At 48.4% G+C, this 10,204-nt stretch overlaps 1 protein-coding gene across 2 annotated transcripts; it reads left to right on the top strand.

Moving 5' to 3' along the window:
• Nucleotides 1-2,104: 2,104 nt before the first annotated feature.
• Nucleotides 2,105-4,144, top strand: LOC144111428 (uncharacterized). Of its 2 annotated transcripts, XM_077644728.1 has the most exons (4): nt 2,105-2,390; nt 2,478-2,717; nt 2,894-3,950; nt 4,021-4,144. In XM_077644728.1, the coding sequence occupies exons 1-4, from the start codon at nt 2,159-2,161 to the stop codon at nt 4,022-4,024; spliced, it is 1,533 nt and encodes a 510-aa protein (XP_077500854.1). In that variant the 5' UTR covers nt 2,105-2,158; the 3' UTR covers nt 4,025-4,144. The 2 variants fall into 2 exon arrangements, with proteins under 2 accessions (XP_077500854.1, XP_077500853.1); XM_077644727.1 differs by lacking the exon at nt 4,021-4,144 and having other exon boundaries at nt 2,894-4,010.
• The last annotated feature ends 6,060 nt before the right edge of the window (nt 4,145-10,204 follow it).

The raw sequence follows: 10,204 nt of genomic DNA, 5'->3' as shown, positions 1-10,204 counted from the left end.
TGTCAAAGCCACCAATGGCTTGAAGGACTTGGCCCGGCAAAATCAGCGGACGAGTGTGCAATATTCACTCGACGCATAACAGGGTGAATGCAAGGGTATTACGTGTTAAGAGCCTAAACACAAACAAGGAGCAAATCACGAGACAAGAATCAATACACATAAGATAAGATGAACATATTTCAGAGGTGATGACCAATACTTTTTAGAAGTATTGAAATAACCGCGTTACAATGAACAAATAATCTTTTTCAATGCCTTTTTTGACTGAATCGAGAATGCCTCATTTGGCAAATCGTTCAGAATTTTCGGCACGTAAACACAGCGTCTAGCTTCACCACATCTTGTTGAGGATCGCGGCACTACATAGCGAACACTATCACGAAGGCCTCGGGGGGCTGTATAGCACGTTTTAAAATCACTGAACCAAAAATGCCGTAGCACCACAGTTTGTACAAACAAAGACCAGAAGCAAGGCAAGCCAAGCGCCGAGAAGATGTTATGATTTTTGAGTGACGGATTATTGTAGGCTAGATTTCTCTGTATGTTCGTTAACAAAGAATCCACGCGGTTTTGCCATCGGGTAGGGCAAAAAGCAAAGACGGTAATCCAATATCGAAGGGTGCTGTAGACCAAAGCATGTGCTATCATTTTTTTTACTGGAAACGGTACGAGAGACGATGTTGAAAAACAACCATGCAGCGCTCCTGAGCTTATCGCAAACATGTGATAGCTGAGTGTGCCACGACATATCACTGTCGAAGAATACTCCCAGGTATTTTACCGAGTTCACGTAGGTAGTTGGCACGCATCGACAGGAATGGCAGTTGGGACTGTGTAGAAAAACTGGCGCGTTTATAGCGGTTAATTTTAAAGGGGATCTAAAGCAAACGAGTTGGGTTTTTGAGGTGTTAACCTTTAAATGGTTATCAGCGAACCAAGTCATTGTTTTGTGTATATTACCTTGGAGATTCGAGACAGCCATGCTGTAAGAAATATATTTTGAGAGCAGAACAGTGTCTTCAGCGTATTGAAATATTAAACCTTTTGAAACAACCCTAGATAAATCATTAATAAATATATTGAAAAGTAGAGGTGATAATATAGAACCCTGAGGAATGGTTATTATTATTATTATTATTATTATTATTATTATTATTATTTTTTATATGTCTGTTCTAGCTGTTTTCATTACCGCTGCTCTCGCTGTCTTCTTCTTATCGCTTTTTTGCTTCATGCTTGCTGTCACGCCTAGTTTATATGTCTTTTTTTTTCTATCGCCTTGACTGCTTCATTACCTCCCCTGAGTGTCCTCCTTTGTGGTGAAATAAATTAACAGTTTGTGCGTGTGAATGGTGTACCAGCACCAAGACCTTTGGGTTGTTCCTGGGCACCGAAAAATAAAGATTGATTGATTGATTCATTGATCATCATCATTATTATTATTATTATTATTATTATTATTATTATTATTATTATTATTATTATTATTATTATTATTATTATTATTATTATTATTATTATTATTATTATTATTATTATTCACGAACACGGTACGTGTTCACGACGTACTCATCCTGGCCAGTTTGATGCGCGCTAAATGTGCGGCGATCCCGCGTGCCATCTCTTGGCGCGGCAGCATACTCAGCCGCGCTCGTAGTTCCGGCGGCCGCCGCATGCCACCACCACAACACGTAAAGCGGATTTCGGCTTTGTTGCCTTAATTAGAAGTTGCCTCTTTGTAGCATATTCTGCGCTGTGAGGTGCTCGCACAAAACCATCTACGGCCCTCAACAGCATTTTGCAGGTCAATGAGATTGATTTCCATTCATTACAGAAAAAGAATAGCTCTGGTTTGTTAAGCGAGGTTATCCAATCTGATGCCTTTGCATATCGTAAAGTCCATCAGATTCCACTTGACGACGACGATACATTGCCGAAGCATTAGTTCCGGCACGTTGCTCATTCGTGGCTTTGTGTAAATTGGATAAGCACTCGCCGCACGCTTTTATACATGGCTTGCACCGACGTCATCAACAGGAATGCTGGGATACGCGGCCGCCATATTCATGACCCACCGCCGCTCCGTGCGCACTGGGGTGGTCGCGGTAGTGCCAGCTCGTGTTGTTTTCCGCGTGTGCGTAAGCGTTGCAGTCTCAGCATGGTCAACTGCGCCGTTGTGGGCTGCTCCAATCGCAGCGACGTTACAGGGAGAAAGAAAAGGCCAACTAGCGCGAGGTTTTTCTCTCTGCCGAAAGTGATCGAAAACCAGTGCGAGCGAACCAAGACTCTGAGTGCGAAGCGCCGCAGCTTGTGGTTAGCACGCATAAAACGTGCTAATTTCAACCACGAAAGCCCCAATGTGCGCGTCTGCGGTGTGCATTTCATAAAAGGTGAGCCCACTGTATGTATCTCCGTTTTATAGAAAAAAAGCCAACACGACTACGTGGAACGCTTTGGAAACAGCTTTGCGTCCGCAGGAGAACCGTCCAACCTGTTCAACGAGACAAATCCAGACTGGGCCCCGTCTCTCAGTCTCGGCCACGGGACCAGGCATGCTGATTCCGCGCGGCACGATCGCAGAGCAAAAAGACTCGCTCACAAGCGACGGGCCGATGTTGAAGCGACAGCAGTGGCATCGGAGGCGTCGCCGCGTGCCTGTCCCGATTCCCCACAGCCACCGCAAGCCGAGGAAGTCAGCGCCGATGAAAATGAGACAGGTCAGTAGGCATTTTTTTTTCATAGTAATGCATGGTCATTTGTTTTTGCTTACGATGCATTTCAAGGCCTTTGGTGCGTCGGTCCGCTTACCTAGTGCTTGTGATGCCTAGCCAGCATGCAGTTTCGCTGGCTGCCACTCTAGTTTACGAGCTTATAAACTTTTTTTTTTATACAGGAATCGCTGTTCAAACCGACATGACCATGCAAGATATACAGGCACTGGAGCAGCATTCTGTAGTGCTGAATGAACATCTGTACACATTGCAGAAAGAGAAAGAGCAGCTCGAGGTGACTGAAGACTCACTGAAAAGTTGTGAAGCAAAGGTGCGACTGTACACTGGGATGCCAAACTTTGCTGTTTTATTTGCTGTGTTCGAAGCACTAGCAAGCTTCATTTCACACATTGTCAACAATAAGCTCACAAAATTTCAAGAATTCGTTCTGTTCATGATGAAGCTAAAAGTAAATCTGCAAAACGCTGACCTTGCATTTCGGTTCAATATTTCAGAGGCTACACTATCGCGCATTTTCGACAAGTGGCTGCACGTGGCGTATTGCAGACTTAAAGATGAAATAATCTGGCCCACACGAGATGCTTTGCAAAAGACAATGCCACAGGCATTCTACGACTCGTTTGGTGCGAATGTAGCAGTCATCATCGATTGCTTCGAAATCAAGATAGAAAGGCCATCATCGTATCTTCCAAGATGTGAAACATGGTCCCAGTATAAAGGTAGCAATACAGCCAAGTTCCTGATTGGGATTGCTCCACAAGGTGTTGTTACATATATATCCGAAGGTTGGGGAGGCAGGGCAAGTGACAAACATATCACCGAACACTGTAGGTCTTTGGACAACTTGGTGCCTGGAGACGTTGTACTCGCAGACAGGGGTTTTAACATCAGCGAAAGCGTTGGTTTCTACTGTGCAAAGCTTCACGTGCCAGCGTTTACCAGGGGAAAGAAACAACTTTCAGCAGAAGATGTGCAGAGCACAAGAAAGCTCGCAAACGTGCGAATACACGTGGAAAGAGTAATTGGACTCATTAGGAATAAGTTTATTTTTCTGAAGTCTGTCGTGCCAATCGATTACGTTGTGTGCCGGCCAGGAGATGAAGTCGCACCACTCGACAAAATTGTAACTGTGTGTTGTGTGCTATCTAACTTGTGTGCATCAATTGTTGCTGCACCAAAGGACGCCACTGGACAGCAGGCTTCAGCCTCAGTGGATGAGTGATTGTGAATCCTGCTTCAGCATGTCTGAATAAAGCACTGGACAGCAGGCTTCGGCCTCAGTGGATAGGTGATTGTGAGTCCTGCTCCTGCATGTCTGAATAAAGCAAACTCAGAATCTGCTGACGGCATTGTCATTTCTCAACGCCAGATTTCAGCGTGTCCCATATGGGCCACGTGTGTTCCAGCCTCAAGACGCACTTCCAAGTTGAAACATGAGGCAGCTGTCCAAGTTGTGTTACAGGTTGCTTAGCCTTTGGGTCCTTTGCACTCTGGACAAAACCACAGTGTAGTTTTTGGTGCTCGCTTGAGTGCCACGCATGAAAAGTGGAACCATTTGTAGTGGCAGGATGCGTTGTCGCAAGCAACCATCTTTCCAGTTTCTGGTCCATGGCAAAAACAGTAGACATCACTGGGAGAGTTTACCACTGGACCAGCATGCTGCCTGGTGAAGTAGGTGCTGAAAAGCTCGGGCAGGATTGCATGAATGAAGAATTTTCTTCCAGCAGCCAGAATTTCCTCACAAAAGTGCCTGTCTTTCTGTATTCCCTCCACGTGCAACAAATTAGGTGTCCACACCACGAAGTCGCACCACTAAACATCACATACAGCCATTTGTGTCTGCACTTGGTAGAAATATCCGTGTTGTCGCCGTAGCTGGACTACACCATTGACAGTTTCCAGGCAGGAACCTGCAGTAGCCATCTCTGTAACGTCCTTCACTTCCCTGAGCGAAAATGGGCACTTAAGTTCAACAACACCCTTCCCACAGCATGCGCAACAAACAAGACCGTCTGGTGTTGCTCCAACAAACGGATATCTTGTACTCAGGTGCAGCCTCGACTTGGAGCACTTGAACATGTCGTGCTTCTCGGCTTCACTGGTTTGGCATGCCCTGAAGGCACGGGGCTCATTTTTCACTCCCCATGTGATGGCAGGCGTCTTCAGCGACTGCTTTTCAGGATAGCATATCAGTTTTAGCAGTGATATGCTAGGGTTATCAATGCTTGTGTGGCACACCCTTTTCATTACAGAAGCAGTCACCCTGCCCGCTCGGTACAAAAACCAATTAGACGAGCTGCTCTGTTGCCTTGTCAAAGCTTCAACGGCCTTTACGGTCTCTTCACTTATAATTATTGATAGCATGACATCATTGGCTTTCTTAACCAAAACATCCAAATAATGCGCCAACATTTCTTCGGAGTAGAGGTTTCTCAAACGGGCATCATGCATCGGTACAGGATTTTGAAAGTGTCCATCATATCCGGCGAGGACTGCAAAAATTGAAGGAACAATGCCGGCATCCTGAATTGAGCCGTAAAGCTTGGTACGCTCCTGCTCTGAAAGTGGCGGGACATGAGCCCGCTCCTTGACTGGACCTGCCTCAAAGGAATTGCTATCAAGCTGCCGCTTTTTCCCTTTAGATGATGTTAAGTTTATGTCCTTGAGTCGCTTATATTGTACTTTTTCGACATAAGCGGGCAGCCACATTTATCCTTCTGGGTGCAACTTCTTGACTTCATCATTTTGATGCCGGTCTCAACTGCAAACAAACAGGCTCCAACATGGGAGCATGCTTCACCTGCTCCAGCCATACATGTGCAGTGCGCAGTGATCTGTTGCAAATGGGTTGCAAGCCCCAAGGGTAGCGTTGGCCTGGCGGCCTGGGGCAAAGCTGGAAACATCCGAAGGTCCCGGCAAAGGATGAGTCGACTGGCAACAGAACAACTTGTTTATTCTGGCATCGCAAAAGAGCAGCCGGTCAGGGCGACCACGTTACTCGAAGAAAGAAATGAAGTCTCTCCTTGGCGTCCGGCGCAGCTGCCTTTTATACCCTCGGAGTCGAGGGCAAGAAGGAACGGCTTGGGATGAGTCGCACAAGACGGCGACGCACGGACATGTACAGACGTGACGGGCGCGTCCGCCGGGCCGGCGCCGGTCAGACCTCCTCGCCTCCCAGTTGGGGAGCTCCTCTCCCCGGCTGCCGCGCTTTGACAAGCGTGGGCACCAACATGCACACACACACACACACACACGCACACACGACGACACGTGGCATTGAAACCTGCCTGGACGCGCTTGGCGGGAGGCGTTGCGGCAGCGATGAACGGGCCCAAAATGACCGCCACTTTGAACGAAGCCCCAGGCGTCCGTTGCATCCGCGCCGGCTATACCGCGCGTCGTAGGCGAAACGTAACAGACCGCCCCGCCGGGAGAAGGAGATCCCGATGGTCAGGGGACTGCATCCGCTGTCCGGAGGGATGTCGCTCGATGATGCTCGTAATCGAAACCGATCGTCCCTCGACGTTGCTTGAGCGCAGCGCACAGAGAAGGCCTCGTTCTCAGGTTCAGGATCACACAGGACACTGCAAAGTGACTTCGGGAGAGTTGCCATTTTTGTGCTCGTTCCCAGCAAGCGTTAGAACTACGTCGAAACGCAACCGCTCAGTCAGCAAGCACGAGACAACCCTCACTAAGCTCTGCCAGGCTCTTTCCCCTTTTATACTACTGCCTAGTTCCTTACAGTAGTCAAGCAGCACTCAGAACGCGTCCACAAATTGGAAAATTGCACAAGAAAGCACATCATCACTTTGAAACACTAAACAAAAGCAATATGTTAAAAATCCTGCCTCAGGAAGAAAACATCAGTAACAAACAACTTTGAGACGGATTCCTACGTTAGGGGCTCCGACTTAAGCCATCGGCGTTACCGTTGAGACTCCCCTTTTTGTAACGCACCTCAAAGGAATATTGTTGCAAAGCGAGGCTCCAGCGCAGGAGGCGGCCATTTTTGGGAGAGATGGTCTGCAGCCATTGGAGAGGGCAGTGATCCGTCTCAATGACAAACCTCGAGCCGGCTAGGTAGCATGACAATTTCTGAACGGCCCACACGAGACACGCACACTCTTTCTCGGTGGCGCTGTACGCCTGCTCACGACAGGTCAGCTTACGACTAGCATACAGGACGGGGTGTTCCACTTCTCCATTGTCCCTTTGGCACAGTACAACGCCCATGCCTCGCTCACTAGCATCGCACTGAACAACGAACCCCTTTGTGTAGTCTGGCGATCGTAGCACAGGCTGGCTTGTTAGGGCGCTCTTTAGGGCGCTAAAAGCTCTTTCCTTTGTCTCGCTCCAGACGACTGTTTGGGGCTCTGTTTTTCTTAGAGCATCCGTCAGGGGAGCCGCGATATCGGAGTACCTGGGGATGTACCTCTGATAGTAGCCGGCGACACCTAAGAACGACCGAATATCGGTCTTCGTGCGCGATTGCGGGAAGTCTCGCACAGCGGCCACCTTTATTTCAGAGGGGCGGCGACGACCCTGTCCAATCACGTGACCGAGGTAGACAACCTCGGCCTGTGCTAATTGGCACTTGGGAGCCTTGACTGTCAAGCCCGCTTCGCGCAGGCGGGTTAGCACTGCCCGCAAGTGTGCCATATGCTCAGACCAGGATGCGGAGAATATCGCTACGTCGTCTAAATACGGTAAAGCGAATTCTTCCTGTCCCCGCAACACTTTGTCCATGAGGCTTGAAAAGCAGTATGGCGCGTTCTTCAAACCAAAACTCAAAACTTTAGGACGGAATGTTCCCATTGGTGAAATGAACGCCGCATACCTACTAGTCTCTTCTGTAAGTGGAACCTGCCAATAACCCCTGACAAGATCTAGGGTGGAAATAAACTGAGCGCTACTAACTTTCTCAAGGCGCTCCTCGATGTTAGGGATCGGATAAATTTGATCCTTAGTGATGGAATTAAGCCTGCGGTAGTCGACGCAAGGACGAGGTTCCTTGCCCGGTACCTCAACTAAAATCAAAGGGGAGGTATAATCACTCTCACCCGCCTCAATAACTCCGAGCTGTAGCATTTTCTTTACCTCAGCCTCCATAATATCGCGCTGGCGGGGTGACACCCGGTACGCCTTGGATCGTACTGGATCTGGGGAGGTAAGTTCTATATCATGAGTAAGGACAGAAGTCCTACCAGGCCTCTCAGAGAACTGACCTTGAAACTCTTGTAAGCATGGCCAGGATTCTGGTTCATCCGCTCCTAGTTCACAACGCCGCCACCACGGGCCGCATGAAGTTGAGCTCCTCCTCCTTCTCTTACATTCTTCCTCCCGGTTTGAGAGAGAGACGCTAGTAAGCTTCGCCCATTGTCCGCTTTGTGTGTCCTCCCCTCAAGCCAAGCTCCTCGGGAGGGGGGCACCCTTCGCGTTTCTGTTTTTTTTCCACCCAGCGTGTTCGAAACGGGCTGACTGTGCGGCTCCCCTAGTCTGTTCCTTTACTGCGGTGCAAGAAAAGAAAGAAGTCGGGTTGGGGTTGAAGCGGTGTACACGCCCCGTCTTTGTCCGACTTTGAGGGGCCATTTGTCAAAAACTACTGGCGGTATATATGCACATCACACAAGATATGGCTAAACGTTCCAGAATTGTGCCAAGGCCCAGCTATCACTCAGTGAGTCCAGAGCATAATGCGTGGAATAGAATTTTTTTTAGCGCTGCACCCAACTTCTCCCCGTGGGACGGTCTGTGTCTTCATGGTAAATGGTGTTTTGCTGTACAGAAAATCTGATGACTGGTGACAGAACAGAACTAGCGGCCGTATAAGCATCAGTAAGAACCTTGTGTTGCGCATTTGTTTACACGTCAGTGTTTTTATTTTTTCGAAAGAGGTTACAGTTATAACCTGACTCACCATAATTGTCAAGTTTTTTCGCAACGGGGAAAAAAATTACGGACAACAATTAAGTCTACTGACGAGCTGTGAAGGAGAAAGCTTGCAGCGTGGTGTTCGGCTGCGGCGATGGCGTGCTGCTCTAATGCAATGGCCAGCCAAGCTGATCAGTTCACGCCGCCCGAATGGAAGTTGATGAAGGCGACGATACCCAAACCCAGCTCGAGCCCCTGTGCTTCCTTTTTTCGAGTTGAGTTGAGTTGTCGACAGAAGGACGAAAGGAAAAGCACTGGCTTGCTTACTGGCTCAATGCGGAGCCACGCCCAGCTGCCTGCGTGCTGATAGTAGGAGGTGAAAGATGGGAGTAAAGAGACAGAAGAAAAGCGCGCGCAATAGCCCGTAGGCCACGGGCCAATCCCGGAGGCAGTGCAATACCGGGCTGACCTGTGCCAGAGTGCGCTACGCCAAGCACTCCGCCATACTTTCAAAAAATATGCGTAACACCCAAGCCTCAAGGGCCCATATGAGATATTAAGCCAGGTATGTGAATGGCATCCCCCTTCGAAAGCGGACCGGGGATTAAGCCACACCCGAATACTCGATCCTGTGCTTCCTTGCTATCGCTCCCCTTCATATTTCTCCTCGATACCATTTCCGTTTCTCCTCCGCCGGCTGCAGCTCGGGTGGTTAAGATATTAGATAGCAATTGCCACGGCCGGCAACATTATTTTCCTTCACTTTTGATGCGAAAGCTTCACTATGCTACCTCGTAACGATTTCGCGGTGCTTACGGTTTTGACCTTCAAGTGGGCCAGAGGTCAGTCCTCTCACGGCGTGGTTCGAGCGTCCACCGATATATGTGAGACAGTTACTGCGCCATTTCCTTTCCTCAAAACCAATTTTAGAAACTAACCTTGAAAGTAAAAATTGAAAATTGGTTTTTTGAGAAAGGAAATGGCGCAGTGTCTGTCTTTCATATCGGCTGACACCTGAACCGCGCCGTAAAGGGAAAATGGAGGGAGTGAAAAAAAAAGAAGAAAAAGGTGCCGTAGTGGAGGGTTCTGGAATAATTTAGACCACCTGGGGATGTTTAGCGTGCACTGACATCGCGCCCTATCCACTGAGCCAATGCGGCGGGTTCCCTTTGTGGGTGCGGAACCCACTTCGGAAAGTATTTTATTTACGAAACTTAATTTTTCTTTTTCTGATTAGGTCACGTGGTTTTTCCAAACCTCTGGGGAGGACAACGCCTGATTTTCCTCCTTATGAGCTGCTATGCTTTCGCAAAAATGAAAATATGCTGCCTTCTACTTACGAACGGCGCTGATCATTTTACCTAGGCTGCTTGCACACAACATGTGTTTCCTGCATTTATACACAAGTATGGTGACAGGTTGCTCAGCGTACAAATTATTGAATAATACCATTTAAACGTGTAACCATTTTCGGGATGCGCTTGTATAGGAATTGTACCTGCATGCACGTGACTTTCTGGCGCCCTAGTTCACTGCCTTTTTCTGCATGTGTGTGTGTGTGTTGGGCTGAGTGTGTGGGTGTGCGCGCGCGCGCCACGGTA

This window comes from Amblyomma americanum, chromosome 11, assembly GCF_052857255.1.
Source record: "Amblyomma americanum isolate KBUSLIRL-KWMA chromosome 11, ASM5285725v1, whole genome shotgun sequence".
In the NCBI taxonomy this organism is placed as follows: Eukaryota; Metazoa; Arthropoda; class Arachnida; order Ixodida; family Ixodidae; genus Amblyomma; species Amblyomma americanum.
Note: the sequence above shows the minus strand (reverse complement) of the source record. Positions and strands in the feature narration are given on the sequence as shown.